The sequence below is a fragment of the Pseudopodoces humilis genome, chromosome 1, assembly GCF_049639895.1.
Source record: "Pseudopodoces humilis isolate 2021_Gansu_Grassland_sample_001 chromosome 1, ASM4963989v1, whole genome shotgun sequence".
NCBI lineage: Eukaryota > Metazoa > Chordata > Aves > Passeriformes > Paridae > Pseudopodoces > Pseudopodoces humilis.
In genome coordinates this window covers 35,881,005-35,900,169 of record NC_142200.1, presented here as the reverse complement: position 1 = coordinate 35,900,169, position 19,165 = coordinate 35,881,005, and the positions used below count along the sequence as shown (strand labels likewise).

Sequence of the window (19,165 nt, the reverse complement as noted above, 5' to 3'; positions counted from 1 at the left end):
CCCCCCTCTACAGTCTAATGGAGGGAGAAAGGAAAGAAAGAAATGTCCCTCAGACTTTGTCAGTACAAACATTCATGAGTGTGATTTTAAAATATAATGTTCTGTAAAGGGAATGAATAATTGGGAGATGAACAGCCCTAAGGTACTGGTGAAATCTGAATGGAATTTAAGGGAAATGAGCAGATGGGAGGTGAGAGGTAGAAAACAGAGTCACTCAATGTGATCTGCAATGTGTCACTGAGACCTTGAGGCCTCCTGAATTTAGGGAAGAAAACATGCCACCCTCCTCTTTCCTTCACAAACCACCTGAAAGGAAGCCCAGCACAAAGACATCCTCACTCCTGTGGGCTGCAGCACATCAGCATTCCTGTGAAGAAGAGCATAAACTGAAGGATCAGAGAATTGGAAGATGTCTCTCAAGACAAACGTGCTGTGATACACTGGCACTTACTGTTAGCTCAGTCCAGGATTTTGTACTGTATTTTTTGTGGGAAACAAAACTGATCCCCAACAAACATCAGTTCCTGTGAGCTGATTGACTACAGCTATACTCTGAGAAGAGCCTTCTGAAAACAGCACAGCTAGGAAGTCTGTATCCAGTATTCTTGCATGGTTTTCGACTGAATTGGAGAGAGTTGCATAAAAGTGGCCACACACATAAAGCCATCTGTTCTCTTAGACATTGATGTACATACCTATGCAGTGCTGTCATTTGAAATATATGGCCAGCCTGCTGGAGAAACAGCTGGGTATTGTTGATTTTCCAGACTTCCAAATATTCTTGCTGAACAGTAAAACAACCATGGGGGGTTTGATTGACGCTTTAAATGGACCACACTCAAATGGTACCCAGGGTTCAGAAGTGAGACTGAGAATTCATTTCTCTTTCCATTTTGGTTTTGTTCTCCTATGCAAGGTTACCTAGCCCTGGAATCTAGATTAGTAAAGTCTATGGGCATTGACTTGTCTTTTAATTACTTCAGATTTAGCTCCTAGTCCACTGTGATCATGTAATCTTACAGAAGCTAAGTCTCCCACAGGGATCATGTTAAAGAAAGACAGACACAGTGTCTGCCAGCTGAGGGCAGTGACCCTATCTGTGTGATACAAACAATTGTCTGCTTGTGTTAAAATTTAAGTCAACCAGATCGTCCTCAGTCAAGTATCTTTCAAACTGGTTACAGAGAATTTTTAGCTGAGAAAAGAAGGAAACCAGAAGGTTTTGAATTCACATGTACTCATTTATAATTCCAGAGGTGCAGAACACACAGGACAAGTGCCACATTTCTGGTGAGTACTGAAGGTAATATAGTGAAGGTGAATATTGATGGTGTGAGGCAGTTGTGGCTATGATATGTAGGAAACATTGCCTCATAAGTCATGAAATCTGTTCTCCCTGGTTTTAACAGATGAGAACTCATCAGAGCAGGGACTTGAATGTAGGTAACCCATGAATCATATGTTTATACCATATGTTTCAAACAAGTCTGACGAGTAGTACCCTGAGAATGTTTATTTCTCTGCCATTTATAGCACAGAGTGACCATAGATGTCTGATGATGAGATGAATCAAAACACAAGTGACTAAAATGTATTGACAGAAGAAGGCAAATGCAATTTCTGTTTCCTGCTTAGATGATCAGTTCATATCTGGCTCAGGTGAAAATGACTTGGACATTTCTTGAACACCACAAAGTAGCTGCATTCATCCTGCAAAGTATAATTAAATGGTTTTAGGCACTATGATGGCCTTCTGGCCTCCATCTCTTACTCCAGAAGGACATGAGTCCTCTACAAGACTTTCATAAAACCAAGAGCCATAACCTTCAGTTATCAAATCAGTTGTTTTGGATACCCTATGGTGCCTTAAATGGCCATAGATATCTATGTTTAGCAGCTGAATGTCATCCACCCTGTGGAGGCTGACACCCCAAAGGCTTGTAAAGAAAATAGTTGCCCTGTCAGGATGGAGAAAGATTAATTGAGATGGTTCAGAAAAGTTGGTATTTCTGTGGGCACAGAATCACAAAAAGGTTGAGGAAGAAACCTCTGGAGATCTTCTACATAATCCCCTGCTCAGTGCGGAGCAGATTGTCCAGGATTTTGTCCATCTGGATTTTGAATGTCTCTAAGCATGAAGACTCCAGAATATCTCTGAGCAATTTGTTTCAGTGTTTAAACATTCCCCAGTAAAAAAATGGAAGTTCCTGTATTTCCATTGATGTCTGCTGCCTCTTCTGTCACTGAGTATCACTGAGATGATTCTTTTGTGTTCCACTACTCCACCCCATCAGGTATTTGAACATATTGATATGGAAAGACAGCAAAACAGAAATGCTTTTGTCTGGTGCCACGAACAACTTCTGCTGGCCATGAGATACCACCAGAACAGTATCCACTGAATTGACAGGGCCAAAGCTTAAACCCTGCTTGCCAAACAAGGGAAGTTTTGTACTGCTCATTTACCATTTTAAATCAAAATTACTTAAATTGTTCTGCAAGAGGGTGCTTTGAATGCAAAGATGGTTGCAATTTACAAGGACTAGTCAGGGCAAAGGTACTTTGGTGTCTTACTGCAATTTATTTTTCGATAGGAGGTTAAGGTGCAATTAGATACACACATACCTTTACAAGAATCATGAGCAGATTGTCTTAAAAAATTGAATTGTGGTTGTGAAATCCTCTGAATAAAATGTTAATGCAGCTAAACCAGGTAGCAGTACTTTTAAAATAAGAACTAGTCTTAGTCCTAGGTTCAGTGCTAGAGCCAGCATACAAAGCCTCTATTTAGTGTGTAAACTTGCACATACCTAGAATGTGACCTCTTTCCTTGAACTAAAAATGTGTACTAGATGCACAAAAGCCAGATGAAACCAACAGATAGGGTGCTTCTTCCAAACAGCATTTGTCTAATATTAATTTATACAGCCAAAAAATGCAGGGGATCTCAGTGCCCAGAGCTGAGGGACCATGACTGTGAGAACGATCAACTCCCAGCTGACCCAGCTGAACTTGAGCAGGATCTGCTGCTCTGGCTGGATCCCTGCTAATCTATGGGGCCTGATGAGATTCATCTGAGAATCCTCAAAGTTATCTGATGTCACTGCAATGCCTCTCTAGATTATTTTTGAGTGGTCTTGGTGATCTGGAGAAGTCCCAGCTGACTGAAATCTGGCAAATGTCCCAATTTTTAAGGAGGGTAAGAAGCAGGACCATGGAGACTACAGGCCTGTCAGTCTTCCTTCAGTGCCCAGTAGAATCATGGAAAAATTACTCTGGGAGGTACTAAAAACACCTGGAGGATAATGCAGTCATTGGTCACGTTCAGCACAGTGATGAGGAGAAAGTCTTGCTTGTCAAGCCAGATTTCCTTCTACCACAGAGTAACCCACCTAGCTGATCTAGGAAAGCCAGTTAATGAAATCTCTTTGGAATTCAGCAAAGCTTTTGATACTGTCTATCACAGTATCCTTCCTGACAAAATAGCCAACACTGGATAAATTGGATAAACACACCATGTGATGGAGGAGCAACTGGCTCATGGGTCAGTCACAAAGAGTTACAGTGAAAGGGGTGACATCAGACTGGCAACCTGTCACTAGTGAGGCTCTGCAGGGCTCCATCTTTGGCCCTGTGCTCCTCAACAGCTTCATTAACGATGTGGATGCAACAACTTGACGGATACAACAATAAGTGGGAGGAGCTGTTGACTCCCTTGAAGGCAAGGCAGCCCTGCAGAGAGACATAGACAATTTAGAGAGATGGGCAATCACCAATTGTATGGAGATTAACGAGGATTCTGCACTTGGGATGGGGCAACTCTGGTTGTGTGAATAGTGTGGGGGACAAGAGTCTGGAGACAAGTGCTGTGGAAAGGGACCTGGGGTCCTGGTTGATGACAAGCTGAACATGAGACAGCAGTGCCCTGGCAGCCAGGAGGGCCAAGTGTGTACTGGGGGGCATCAGGCACAGCATCACCAGCTGGGCAAGGGAAGGGATTGTCCTGCCCTGCTGTGCACTGGGGCAGCCTCACCTCCAGTGCTGGGGGCAGTTCTGGGTGCCACAAGATAAAGCTATTAAGCTATTAATAAGTGTCTAAAGGAGGAATGAGAATGGTGAAGGGACAGGAGAGAAAGCCACATGAGGAGCAGCTGAGGTCACTTGGTTTTTCAGCCCGGAGGAGATGGGGAGACCTCACTGTGGTCTTCAGCATCCCTATGAGGGCAAGTGGAAGGGCAGGTTCCGAAATCTTTATTCTCCTAAGCAGTGACAGGACCTGAGGAAATGTTATGCAGCTGAGACAGGGGAGGTTTATTTTGGATCTTGGGAGAAGATTTTTCATGCAGAGGGTGGTTGGTCACTGGAACAGGCTCCCCAGGAGAGTGGTCACATCCCCAAGCCTGACAGAGTTCATGACGCATTTGGACAGCGCTCTCAGGCACATGGTGTGACTCTTGGGGATGGTGCTGTGTAGGGCCAGAATTTGGACTTGATGATCCTGATGGGTCCCTTCCAACTCAGCATATTTTGTGATTCTACAGATACTGGTCGGTTGAAAATGCTTTCTGCAACTGTGGCCTACTGCAAATCATCTTTTCTCTATCATTAAATAAAGTATAGAATGCATTCAGGATGTTTTAGGCCACTGAAATACATATCTCATGCTAAGTTATTACATTAGATTGTGAGCTGCATTGATTCATATTGTCAAAACCCTTTCCTGACCATCTACATTTTTAATATTTACCATAAATGAAGAATATGAAAAAAAGTGTTTTGGAATATTTTTCAAAATTTACTGATTTTTTAATTTTCTACATAAAAAGTAAGTTAAAAACAAAAGTGGAAGCACTTTTCAGCAAAGACTCCCCTGATGTATTTGGAAAATGGAAATCCAAACAGAAGTCCTTTATTTGTGGTATCTTAGCAAATAACAATGATTGTTCAAACCATGACTGTGCCCTACAGAGATATCAGAATTGTGTATTTTAGGATAGTAATCTAAGCAGAAATGGAAAAGAAATTGTAGCTGCCAGAGCTTGGTGGATACAAAAACCTCGGTTGGATCCCTCTCTGCATTATTCAGAAGGGCTGGACATAGCATTTGAATCATTTGGCTTTTGGAATTTGGAGGTCAGGTGGGTTACAACACATTTACTTGGTGCTCTGGATGTTTTGTTTCTGTGTAAAGAGGACCTGCACATAGAATTTGGGATTATGTTGCTCCCAAGGTGGTGCGCATCCAAGTACCAGTATGGTGGAGAACCCGGTATCTTGCTGTTACAAAATGCAAGAATTTTTGAGTGTGTAAGGAGATGAGAGCAGAGATGATCAGCAGTGATCACAAAAGGAAAAAATTCAGATTTTTCACAGTTGACTTAGAGCAGAAACTTTCAGCTGTGTGTTGGGAAATGCTGCAAAGGATACACAACCTTTGATATTCATTGAAGGGCAGTGGGTCAGATGAGTATTGTCTGGTGATGAGTATTAATCAGATACTATTTAATAATAATTTGATCTGGTAGTCAAAAAGAAAATAAAAACCTGATGATGAGATTTCAATCCATTCCATAACAGTTTGAAAGCCACATCATTATTTTTTGCTGCCTCATCCTAGAAATATGTAAATTGCTATTTAGCGTAATCTCCCAAATCTGTTGCTTTTCTATGTTAAAATGCAATCATAAATCACTATTCATGTCACATATCTGTAAAACATATGCATTGAAAACATTTGGGCAAACATAATTTCTTTGAAAATTATGGCATAAAGTCATTGAGCATCCAGTTTTTATCTTTCTTTGAAGATTTTTTTCAAATGAATTATTTTTATTATGCTTTAATGAAAGCTCCAGGCATAAGAATAGGAATAACTATCATACAAGTTATTCACAGTCATGGTATTCAGTCCTGCAGTACCAAAGGATGCAATTTATTAAGGATTCTTATCAAAAGAGAGGTGACATCTAATCTCACAAAGTAGCTAAAGCATAAGTGAACAATTGGGAACTACAAATGCATCATGTATGGAATGAGAGCTACTCCTGATTCTAAAAGTTATCCATGAGAAAACTGGCTCTTTATAACAATACTATGCAACACGTGAATACCTGGTCTGGATGACTCTATGCCCCCTTATGAAAAAGGTCCTTTTCTAAAAGTTCCAGATTCATTCAGTGATCTTGCTCTGAAGGTCACTGTCTCCTCCAAACTGGGAGGCAGTTCCTAGCCCACTACAGAGAAAATGGAGGACAACAAATCTCTGTAACAATAAAGGCATCAGATCCTCCTTCCATAGTTCAGCAAGCAAACATTACAGCACACAGACCTCAGAAAATGAAATAGTCTTGAACTTTCCCACAGTTTTGAGCCCATTCAATTTTTGCTGCTGCAAGAAATGATGCTCTTCTTTCTCTAGTGTTTATTATTTTTTTCTGTGTTGGGATTTTTTTAGTCCATTAATAACAAAGGATAAACTGTGCTTCCCACCTTGAAGACAGGAATGATTTTAAAATGGGCTAACCCTGAATAAAGTTACCCTCCAAGGGTGTAGACAGGGAGACAAACTGCAGGACAGGGCACACCAGAAGCTCCCTCATTGTCATATTAACTCTGTCTTCTTTACTGGTCTTGGGTACCTCATGGAAGCTCTGCCCCATAAAGCCTTACATCAGAAAAATGTGATTTACTTCTATTTCTCAAGATTTGCAGCAAGCACAAGCTGTCACTCACTCCTGCAAGTGCCTGTGCAAATGACTTTGCCTTTCAGTGAGCAGCTGTACATGTAGCTTTGCCAAGGAAGACATTGAGCACCAACTTATGAGAACTTATTGAGAACTTATGGCACTGCAGGCCCAGGTCTTTAAGTTGCTCAGCACTAGAGATAGTAGGTACGCACTTAATATTTTGGTAGTATTTGAGATCTTCAGTGACTCCATTCCCAGCTTTTATGCTTGTATGCGAAGGAGTTTCCCAAATTCCTTATGCTTTCCACAGAAAAGAATTAAAAAGTCATAAAGATGAAAATGGACTAAAGCAAAGCTCATAAAAAGAAGCACGGGGAGGTGAGTGCTTCTGCAGCGGTTACTGCTAGCATGTGTGTTTTTCTGCATTCAGGTCCCAGTCTGTGGTGGAAGCCGGCACACTGAAACACGAGGACCAGGGGGAAAGTGAGAACACCCAGCCGCTGCTGGCTCTGGACTGAGCTCTCACGTGCCCAGGGGAGATCCACGAACAGACCTCCACCGTAGAGAACCCCACAGAGCACACCACACACAGACACGCACGCACACACACGTTTCGCTCGATAACAAGTCCTTCGTGTTTCCTGACCAAGTAACAACTGTCACCAGCCATCTGTCCATGCGGCCGGCGCTGAACAAGAACCGACAAACTTCTACCGACACAGGAGGCTGTCCATATACAAAGAATTGGATTTCTTCTTTTTTTTTTTTTTTTTTGTCTCTTTGACTTGTGACATTAAATTGTTGGAAATGGTGGGACTGCATTCTCTGTTTAAAGAAACCAGGGTGTGTTAATAGTGTTCCTGAAGACTCCATCAGGGATGTTCATTTTGTAGAAGTGAAGATTGTAAGAGTTTTAAAGAAAAGCATCTCAAACTTTACACTGTAATCAGCAAGTGTAGTCTGGGTTAGAGGGTAGAGTCATCAGCATCTATAGGGTATTTGAGTTTTACAGAAGGATTTCACATTTAAAAAAGAACCCCAATGCCAGCATAATGCCATTCAACATGACACTTTGTGACTGCCTCATCCATGCAGCTTATATGGGGGTCACATTTCAGTATCTAGCAAAAATTGGTCTTAACTTTTGAAACCCTTATAAAGCTGTCAGCTAAGTGGAATGAGCTGTGTGAGCAGCAGACACACAGAACTTGAAAGGCAATTAGTTGATTTTAATAATGATTAACATTTCCACAGGCAACTCAGGAGCCTAGAAGACATGTGCATGTGTGTGCACGTGTGAAGGGGGTGGTTCCATGGAGACACACTGGACAAATTCAACAGTGATTAGTGGTTCAATCTAGATTGTTTCATTTAGGTCACAACAGCAAGGAAAGCTTTCCAGAGCCATTTACCCCCTTCCCTCCTGCAGTCAGGGAAAAGTGTAGCCAGAAAGGTGTGCTGATTGCAGATGTGTGCCATGGTTAAAATGAAAAAGAAAAACTTAGAATTAATTATTCAGAACAAGTTTCTGCTAGAAGGAAATGTTGAAGAATAGGAGAACTGAAATGCCAAAGATCAGTTTGTTATATCTCTGTTTGCTCTAGCTGCAAAGAGAGTACCATCCCTTCATTGAAATGGAAACCAGATTAAAGAAATAAAAGAACAATCATTATCAAATTGCATGTGCAGTGACTTTATTTCCTAAAACAGTTACAATCACTGTACACACTTTAAATCTTCAATTACATTGCCATACATTGACAACTTACTAGAACAAGCACTTGGCAACAATATATCAAAGGTAGCAGTGTAAACCATACATACAAAATGAGATGATAATGGGCACAAGGGCTTTTAATGTGCACTGGAACACCCACTGAATTCTCAAGTGTTAGGCTGAAGTGATGATATCGTTGAAGTGGACATGGCCAGCCCTAAAAGATGGACTAACAAAATACTGCCTTTATCTACAATGACATTTTATGCCTGCACAGGACAGAAGGGACATCCTGCCAGATCCTATCAACACACCTGGGATTTACCCACTAGTTTTTGTACAGAATAACCTCACTCAGACAAACCTCTTACTGCAGCAACATGTCATTGATACAAAGCCTGGCCTCCATGATAGGGAGCCAGTCTTTAAGGCAGTGGATGGTCCCAGCAAGGCAACACAGGAGTCAGAAAAAGAAGCAGAAGCTTGCAAGAACATTAAAAAATAAGATGACTGAGCCCATTTATCTTTAGGGTTTCTTCCATTCTCCCCCACCTGACATCATCACCACCTATTATAGGAAACACGGATGTCAAGTCCTGGTAGCAGTTCCTTTCTCTTCCCTGGGCTCACAGAGACTAAAAGGCATTTGGATTTGTCAAAGAGAATGTGCTTAAAGCAGAAAGTGAAAACCCAAAGAGACAAAAAAAGACAGACATTTGCTATTATACTGCAGCACTAAGGAAGGAATACTTTGGTTTGTGATTTTTCTGTTAATACACTTACCCCCATTGCCATTGAATCTTTGTGATAATCTGTTACAATCACTGTTCATAAAAGTGGGTCTTGTCCTGCCCAAGAAGTGCAAATACCACTGACATCTGCTCCTTGAGGATCAAACCTCGCAAAGGATAAATTATATACTTTCTTTAACTGTGATATGAATAAATACATATGATGCCTTGTATGTAACTGTATGAAGCCTGCATTTAACCATAGGCTCTTATGCAGATTCTGTGCAAGCAAGGTAACAAAAGGCAAGGTGGAAGCCACCTCCTAACATCGTGATGAGTACATACTGTGTTACAAACTATATTGCCCTTGTCTGCCATTTCCTTCTGTAAATAAATCTAACAAAAAAAACCCCACAAATTGCAATGGATTTCCACTGAAAAAACCACTTCCATTCAAAAAGCTTTTTCAAGACAGAATACCAGTTGGCAAACAGGAACACCTAAAACCATATGCCAGTAATTCACTGCATAATTTCTGCAGTCTGCTCTATGTATCCTCACCACGTATAGAGCTAATCCAGTAACTGTACCTAATGAAATTATCCACTCTCTGCTCCCTGACAGGTGGGCATAGAATAGATTCCCTTCAGTGTTGCAGGAACACCTTGTCTTATTTGAGGCACTTAAGATTTTTAAATGGTCGATATATCACTACACAATCTAATAAACAGTGCTACTCTGGCACACACACATCTTGGGGAGATTACTTTTATCTATTTGCCAATTTTATCTATTTGCCAATTGCAGTTGGACAAGATAAGGTGTGGGCCTTCAAAGGAACAATGAAATAATCTGAAGGACGGCATGGATTTTCATAAAAAAGCTCCAAAGCCTTTACCACTCCTTTAGCATTTAATCTGAGCTATAGAAACTAAAATGCAACATTAATAAAAATATTCCTAAACCATCAATTTTTGTTTAAAAAGTTATTGATTTTTTTTTGCACACACTGTCTTTATTTTAGAGAATTACTTTATAATTTTTACTGTTTGATCACTTCAAAAAGATATAAAATATAGGCTTTGACTTGACAGTTAACAAGATATTTAAAAAATATTTTTATTCTTTTACCCCCCACAACAAGAAGTACCTTATTTCAAGTTTTGCATGGTTCTCCAAATGATCTCCAAAAGTATTTTTATATTTTCTAAAGTGTGAAACTTATAAATCTTTACAGTTTTTTCATTACTATTAACTGAGAACTGTTACTTTCTTGTACATTGTGTATAGTTTCTTGATTATTTTTGATATGGACAACATGTGAAAACCTAATTATCTTAGCTGTCTAAAAATGACTCTTGATAAGAGAGGGTTTATCAGTTTAATATTCAAAAGAGGAAATTAAAGTGCACACTTCCAGAAACTGGTTACACTAATTTATGGCGCAGTCACCATGTGTTATATGGCATTACAAGATTTAATTACCTAGTAAAATACAAAAATCTGAAAAGCATTCAGTTTATGGGAATTCAGAGCTCTTATCTGCAGTTTGCCTCAGCAAATTTGACATTCAGGTCACGATACTCCAATGCCATGATGTAGACTCTGCAGTAATAAACCACTGAGTACTACTCAAATAAAAACTGTTCCATGGCTTTTGGACAGCAAAGTCAAAGCTGCAGAGACTGAGTAATCCCAGTGTCTCCTTGCTTAGAGTTTGTCACTCACAAGCATCAGTCATGATGCCCAGAGCATCCTGGCACACCTGTCCAGAGCCAGCTGGTGCTGTGGGTGAGGAGATAACAGCCAGCCATAAACATCAGCAGCACAATCTCTGCTCTCTCTCTCCCCTGTTAGTGTTCTTAGAAGTTAAAAGCAGAGGGTCCTGCACACTCTGTCTCGCATTAAACAGTACACACCCAAAAGATCTGCCAACTGCTTAAACATGTAGCTAGTTTTCTTTCTTGAAAATAGACCTTTTTCCCACATGGTAAATTCTGTATGGCAAATACATACTGTAAACATTACTGGGACCAGACTACTTCAGCATTATATCACACATTTCAAGACAAAGAAAACACCATTAGGTCAATTAGAGGATCATTCTAGCACCCTGTAGGATGCTGGCAGTGGAAGTTAATATGAGTTAATAACCTGAAGCTCTTTGTCTGCTCTCCATTTGGGCAGGAAGCCAAGTTGGACCTTGTCCTTCTGCCCAAAGCACAAGAAATTCTTCATATATGTTTTTTTTTCTGCTGAATGACCACCCAAGGGCAGCCAAGGAGAAGCCCCTGGAAGAAGGGGTCCCAGACCCTCCACTGGGTAGAAATAGGATATCACAGCAGAAGCTTTGGTAATGATAGGAGAAACAGCAGCTCACCATACACTGTCAAGTACTTTAGGATCTGAGCCTAAAAATGTCAGATTTGCTCAACATTTTCCAAAATCACATTATCAAGCTGAAGGCCACCCGCTAACTAAGAGAATTATTCTGTTTTAGAAGAACAAAGCTTCACTAGGCAGCTATTATGCAAGTTTCTGTTTACATTTCCAGAAGGCAAAAGAAGGCCACACTTGGCAAAAATGAAATTTGTTCATATACAGCGTTTTCCTTCTGCTGATAGCTGGAGATACACTTGTATATATATATCACCTTTTTTAAAAAATAGTGGTTAATTAAAGAAGATTTGTTCATAATTAGGCTAGAAAAATACAGTTACTCAGGTAGAAAAAGTACAAAACACATATAATCCATTCACATTATCTACAGTGATAACATAGGGACATGTTCTATGCCTAAAGCAGCTAACATTACACCTGCATACTGATTTTCAAAGTCAATTGTGTGCATATGTTTGCAAATATCTTACATGTTGCTTCCCAGACAGAAAGCAAGGAAGTATTCCCTAGATGTAAAATCATAAATCTTGTGCCTGAACACAGTTAAGCAGGTGACTGATTTTGTAAAGAAAATACAGGCATGGCAAAAACATCTGCACATTCCTCAGTTTGAAAATCCACATCTATTGCCTTTTGGCTGACAAGACTTGTGTTTTCAGACTTGCAGCCAGAAAAACAATACAAATCAGTGCTGTATCAGTATGAAACAAAACATGGCTTCTTTTTTCTTTCTTTTTAAACCAAGTCCACTGTGATTGTAGAATGCCACCCTTATCTTTTCTTACCCTTAAAATGCTTGTGTACTTTGTATGCTGGATAAATTAATCCTATTTTCATATTCCAAAGGAGTTAATACTCCTCTGCTCCACACATCAGAAGAAACCCTCTAAATAGCAGGAAGGGTACGTCTCTGTTGAGCTGTTAACTCAGGGTGCCACACATCCACAATGAATATCAGGCGGTAACTTTCAGCATCCTGCCATACTTCATGTTCAAAAGAGTCATCAAAAATAAGAACTTTCCCTTCTTCCCAGTCTCTGTGAAACAAAAAAGAACATACTTTAGTATAGCATTTGAAGTGCCATGGAGCAGGTAAGCTAAAGATCAACTCTGAAGATGATCTTTGACATCTTGCACAATCAAGATTTCACTGCCTAATCCAGAGACAGTAGAGTATGAGAGCTTTAAATAAACACAGAAAGATCAGTCTAATGGACTTCCATATTATTTTCCCCCTCATTCTGCACAGTTATGCTCACAAACACATTCAGGCATTTATGATATATGCTATTTATTATACTTTTAATGACTTGAGTCCATTAAACAGGGAGTGGCTATAATACTGGTGTGATAATCCACTTTTCTTCATTTCTAATCAGATACATTAGTGATGAACATAAGTAATGGAAACTGAGGGAATGACTAGTAAAATGCTCATATGGTTCAAAAAGAAGTTACTTTAAAACAATTTGCTTTTTCTAAAAATCAGAGCAATGCCTTTGGAAGGTCATGTGGTCCAAGAAGGACTTGTGCTCATAGAAGGACTCACTACAAAGTTAGATCCAACTTTGAGGTTAGATGAAATATTAGAAAATCCACTACTGAAGAACCTGAGATATCTGCAGCCATGGACACTCTACCATCTTATTGTGAAAACTCCCTTTAACGTAGATGAAAGTTCCTTCTCTGTCACTTGTGTTCATTACCTCTCATTCTACAACTGTACCTCTCTGAAAAGAGTCTGGCTCTGTCTCCCTCACAGTCACCACTAGTAGTTAAAACAGTAACTAGGCTACTCTTTAGCCTTCTGGTTTCCAGGCTCCAAACCAGTTTGTTAAGTTTCTACCTCTAATCATCTTATTCATCCTCCACTGGAGTCCCTCTAGTTTGTCAGTGACTTTTTTTTCTACTAAAGTGTCCCAAACTGGACATATTACTCCAGAGGCAGTGTCTTGAATGCAGAAGAGAGAGGCAAAAATTGTACTGCTCAAACTGCTTCCTACAAATATACTAACACAGTCCAGTACACAGCTAGACTTCATCAGTACAAAAGAAGATTATTAGTCATGTTCAACTTGGTCCCTAGGGTGCTTAAGCCCTTTTCTGCAAAGCTGTTTTCTAGGCAGTCATCACCCAGCCACTACAGCTGCAAGGTGTTTATCTGTTATCAGCTGCAGGACTTTGCATTTGCCTTTGTTGAACTTCATCACATTTCAGCTGGCAGCCTCTCCAGCCTGCTGAGACCCGGATTCATAATTTTGAAAAGAAATTTAACACATCATTATACACCTTCAGGTGAAGCTAGATGAATAACAGTCAAGGTAACAATGGTCAAAGAAACATTCTTTCCTAAAGACACTCTATCATGAACACACACTCAATTTTTTTAACAGGATCCTTCAGGAGCTGAAGCAATCCAAGAGGATGGATGCCCTCAGAGAGAAGTAAACACTATGAACGGTAACAATGGTAAAGACACAAAGGCCTTGCCATCAAAGATGGAAATGCATTGCTTAAGCTCATTCAGCTGTATTCATTTACAGAGAAAACAATTTTCTTTTTTCAAAAACAGGGTGAAAATTAGGTTCAAACTTCCAATTCATCTCCATATTTTTAATTCAACAAAAGGAAAAAAACCCTAACCATCAAAATGTATGGGGTTATGCTGTAACGTTCTGAAGAGAAATTGAAATAGGATCAATTGAAATAATCAGCTAAACATAATTGAAACAAGGGTAGACAAACCAGAAAGCATAACCTAGTAAAAAAATTCACACTAACTTGCACATGCCTTAAAGGCCCAGATAAATAGCCTTTTGCAGGTTTCAGATATGATCATGTGTGGGTTTGTGCTACCACATGAGTTATCTGGTAACAAAAATGCTGTATGTCACATAGACCATGAGTTACTGCTACTGCACCAAAGTTACATTGTTTTTATTAAAGTCCATGGGAGTAAACCACTTGCAGTGCTATAACGTGGTAAAAGAAATTAAAGCACGCTTTGGGTTGTATAATTGTTTTAGTTTGGTTTTATTGGGCTAGTTTATTTTTTGGTTTTTTTTCTGGGGTTTTTTGGAGGTTTTTTTGGGGGGGTTGATTTTGGGGGGTTTGGGTAGGGTTTTTTTGGGAGATGGTGCCAGGGGCATTTGGTGATGGTGTTTGGGGAGGGTTGGGGGATTTGATTTTGCTTTGTCTGAAGCAATTGAGATCTAGTGCTGTTTTTCTTGTTGAGGGGAGTAGCTGGGTTTTTGGTTGGTTTAGGTTTTTTTTCAGTTATTTTGTTTCTGGTTTTGGTTTGCTTTTTTTTTTAATTAAATCAAGCCTGAAAAGAACTTCTCTAAATAGCCTGAAAGTGCAACTCTGGTAAAGGACAATAAAAACCCAGGCACCCAGATGAAGTAGCTTCAGAGGTAAAAACCCAGGCTCTATCATTTGCATCATAATGGGATCGGCTGTTTTGCACAACAAAGAAAAAGTCATAAAGCTGACGGGACTATTAGCCCCTTTTGAAAAGGCTACAAACCCCACTATTGGCATGCAAATAAATATTTTCTAGAAGCCTGATGGTGTGAGAAACACTTTTCAGTGGTAACACAGGGACCATATTGTTCTGGTCTGGTGCTGAGCCACTTTGGGGTAGTTTCCAGATAATTTTTCGTATCAGCTCTAGTGTTACCTGTTAAAGATGAGATCTCAGACTGGCTTCTGCATAATGGCTGTACCTTCACCTTCATTTCAACATAATGTTACCTTCCTTGGCAGCAATGTTGGATTATGATAACTAGATATTATTTATCCACCACTTTTGTGCATTATACCCTGCACTTTATAGAGCTGGGAGTCCAAAATGGCCAAGTGACCTAAAATGATCAATGCTATAAAGAACATGAAACATAGAATCATAATAGTTTGGGTTGAAATAACCTTTAAAGGCAAAACCAACAATGAGCAGGGACATCTTCAACTCAATTAGTTGCTCAAAGCCCTGTCTAGATTCACCTTGAATACTTCTAGGGACGGAATATCTATAATCCCTGTGGGTGACCTGTTCCAGTGTCTCACCACTCTCTCTGTAAAGCACTTCTACTGTATACATAGCCTAAACTGACCCTCTTTTAGTTTAAAAGCATTACCCCTTGCCCTGTTGCAACCTGATACAAACTGTCCCAGTCTTTCCTAAAAGTTCCCTTCAAGTACTTAAAGGCCATCATGAGGTCTCTCTGGAGTCTTTTCTTCTCAAAGCCAAACAGCCCCAGCTCTCTCAGCCTTTCCTCATAGGAGAGGTGTTTCAGCCCGCTGATCTTTTTTGTGGCCCTCAACCACAAGGTATACCAACTCCAAATAGCTGTAAAAAACTCTTCTGCAAGTGAAGGAGTAAAACACAGCACTAGGCAGTGCTGATTTGCCTGTCCATCAAATGATGAGCTGCATTGTAACTCTCTAAACAACCACGCTGGGTGGCACAGAGGTAAGCAAGCATGAAATTCTCATTGTTTCTTTTGCTCCCTCACGCACACAGCAGTGGCACAGGAGGCCAGAAAAGGCATGATGCTAATCTTCCTCCTCCAGACAGCTCTCCTATTGGAAACCACCAGTTTACTACTGCTCTGAACCACCAGGAGGAAAGAATTGGAAATTGCTCAAGGTAAATCTTCCTCCTGGCACCATTCCCTTTGACAGTAGTTCACACACCTCCTCTGGCATAGGGGAAGGATATATAAAAGCCCTTTCACTGTCAGCAATAGACACACTGAGTGCTTCCAGGGGAAAATCTCACCCTTGTTTCTGAATGTACAGCTCTTGCTGTAAGCAACTGATCTTAACACATTTCAGCAGAAGTTGTAATCACCTCTTGAGTGTTTTATATGTGAAATGAATATGTCTGATGCATAAGATCGACCCAGGTTCTGGACCCTGGACACTGACATGCTCTATGTTCTGTCTGGAGCAACAGGCATTTTTCTGCTCTTGACTTTGAAGGACTGCTGCTACCAAGGAGGTAGTTAAGTTCATTCTCCACAGGATTATCCCTTCTGTCCAGGTTAAGACAAAGAAGGGTGCCACCCTTGTAACAGGTCGTGAGCTATGGACACCTGCTCTCTTGGCAGCAGAGCAAAACCACTCTTTTGTTCACACCAGCTACTAATGGTAGCTACTAATGGCTACAGCCACCTAATGGTAACGCCATGCAGTCACCACCAATCTGAACTCACACTGATGTCCTAAAGTGAAAAGACTCCACGCTTCTATATCAGTCCTCTAAGGCAATTAGCTACCTCTCCCTCCTCCCAGCTTGTTTTGGATCTTGGATTGGAATGCTGGAAAAAAAGTCAGTCACTTCCTAGATGTAGGTAGCATAGGTTGTAACATTGATTATAAGCTACATGCTGGCAGGAGAGTACAGTAACACTTTTTGCTATTAACAGCTGGATACTTCTATCCTCAAAAATTCCAAAGATTTCCAGTTGTGGTTGTTTTCAAGTGTTATTAAAAAAACCTCCTTTGCTATGTATTGCAGTCATGCAGATAAGAGTAGCATTTCATTTCTCAATATCAAATTAATTATATTTCTACCATTTCATTATTGCATTGAAAATAATTAAAAATTAACACTTGTTGCCCTCAGAAGCTGCAGACAATACAAGAGTCTTTCAAAATACATGTACAGATACTAAGTATTATGAGAATTTCACTTAAGTCTCAGTAAATTAAGCCTGTAAGCAATTGGCAGTATAGTTAACACCACATTTTTCTTTCTGTGTTTAATAATATAATACAAAAAACTTAGCACATTTCCCCATATTTCTAAGGGGAGTATATGCCCTGATTATAAATGTATAAGCCATTTCATTTAATTTCATTTTGGACTGAGCAAACAGAGATAAAACTGACTTGAAATTCAGCATAATTTTTCCCCTAATGGATAAGAAATTTCACTTAAAGCACACTTTAAAAAAAAAAAATGCCACCTGTGTAATTCATTGGGCCTAAACTTTATAGATATCTTCATCCTGAGATCAACTTCAACTGGAATATTTTAACTGAATTATAACAAAAAAAATAAGCTGAAAAGGAGACTTCTGCCAGAAGTACCATGGTATTCTGTCACAGCAGTGAAAATGTAGGTATATCTTAGTTTCTGCCAAAGAAGCAACAAATTCTAAGTCTCCAAAATCAAAACAAATACAGGAACTCCATTGGCAGCAATATTAGGCTGGCATTATAGGAGTAAGCAGAGACCCCATTGACCAGACCTACTGTTATTTTCGTGCCATAGCAGAGAAAAGCAGGTTTGTCTTGAAAAGCTCTCCTGGCACTGTTTCAGAAGTGATATTTATAATTTTGTTCCATGAGTCAGGGTGCAAAATGCCTGTTTAATGCATTACATTAATATAAAAAATATATGATATATACATAAAATATATATATATAATATATAAAAATATATTACACATCCCGGTCATCACAACACCCTTTTTTTTCTTTTTTTAACTATGTGCAGTTACATCCCTTTTTCAGTCTTGAGGAAAGTGGGGGGAAAAAACCCCAAAAAACAAGCAAGCAAGCAAGCAACCCCTCTCCCCAAAACAATTAAAAAAAACCCCAACATTGCAACATTACCTGTATTCTTGGGCACACCGTATTCTGCAGCCTTCCTTAGGGATCACCAAGCCCAAATGCATCCTCAGCCGACAATTGGTGGGCCCTGTGTGGGGCCAGACATGAGTCCCTGGGTGCATGATAGAGTATTTGATCTGCAAGAAGAGAAAGGCACATTTTTCAACACATTCCATTTCACAGCCGTGCTGCTGGGAGTTCAGGACTTCATTTAGTCTCATCCTTGGTGATGGGTGAAAAGTGTAATGCCATCTTTTGTTTGAGTTTCAGCAGCAACTTTCTCTCATATCCTAAAGGCATTTAATATCACAAAACATATGTCTTGTGGTGTGTGTGTATGAAACCAGGGGCATGTTTGTGTATGAAAGTACATAGTTTTAATTTTACTTAAAATAACCAGTATTCACATTTCAAGCTGAAAATAATTATCTTTTGTCTACTGTCAGAAAAAAAAAACCTTCTTTCTTACGGAAAGACTAAAAAGGATGGACAATAGGAGATACAAGGCTTGTGTTCATCAGACTGGCCAGCCCCTCTCAGATCACATATCTGTGGAGGTCACTGTCAGCCTTGGCTGTAGCAACCATGAGAAGGTGGAGCTCAAGATCATGAGAGGATGGAGAAAGTAAAAAAGCAGAATTACTACCCACAGCTTCAGGAGAGAAGATTTGGTCTTACTCAGGCATCTGCTGGGGAAAATCCCATGAGAGAAGAGGGGTCTAGGACAGCTGGTTGATTTTTAAGTCCTTGTCCAAACTTGGTAATTCTTATATGCAGGAAGCAAGGCAACCCAGAAAAAATTGAAACACAAAAAGGAAGTATACAGGAAGTGGAAGAAGGATCAGGTCACACAGGAAGACTATAGAGACACTGCACAGGCAGGGATGAGCTTAGGAAAAGTTGAAGCTCTCCTGGTGCTGAATCTGGAGATAGAATTGAAGGGTTAAAGGAGAGATTCCTACAAATATCTCAGCAATAAAAGCAAGTCTAGGGAAAACATGCCCAGCTAC

At 39.9% G+C, this 19,165-nt stretch overlaps 2 protein-coding genes across 7 annotated transcripts in view; one reads left to right on the top strand and one right to left on the bottom strand.

Annotated features, from left to right (window-relative positions):
• Positions 1-8,363, top strand: part of CLVS1 (clavesin 1) — a 101,281-nt gene extending 92,918 nt beyond the window's left edge. Inside the window, exon 6 of the mRNA XM_005517129.2 lies at positions 7,117-8,363. Coding sequence (XP_005517186.1) covers positions 7,117-7,204 — 88 coding nt within the window. The 3' untranslated portion in view covers positions 7,205-8,363. The remainder of the gene's footprint in view (positions 1-7,116) is intronic.
• Positions 8,364-8,411: 48 nt separating this feature from the next.
• ASPH (aspartate beta-hydroxylase) overlaps positions 8,412-19,165 on the bottom strand; it is a 112,933-nt gene continuing 102,179 nt past the window's right edge. For 4 of the 6 annotated variants that reach the window (XM_088053047.1, XM_014255120.2, XM_014255134.2 and 1 more), the window contains 2 exons: positions 18,159-18,292; positions 8,412-12,571 (listed from right to left, as the gene is read on the bottom strand). In XM_088053047.1, the coding sequence (XP_087909173.1) occupies positions 12,421-12,571; positions 18,159-18,292 (285 nt within the window). In that variant the 3' untranslated portion in view covers positions 8,412-12,420. The remainder of the gene's footprint in view (positions 12,572-18,158; positions 18,293-19,165) is intronic. The other 2 variants (XM_014255124.2, XM_014255128.2) reach the window with 2 other exon arrangements.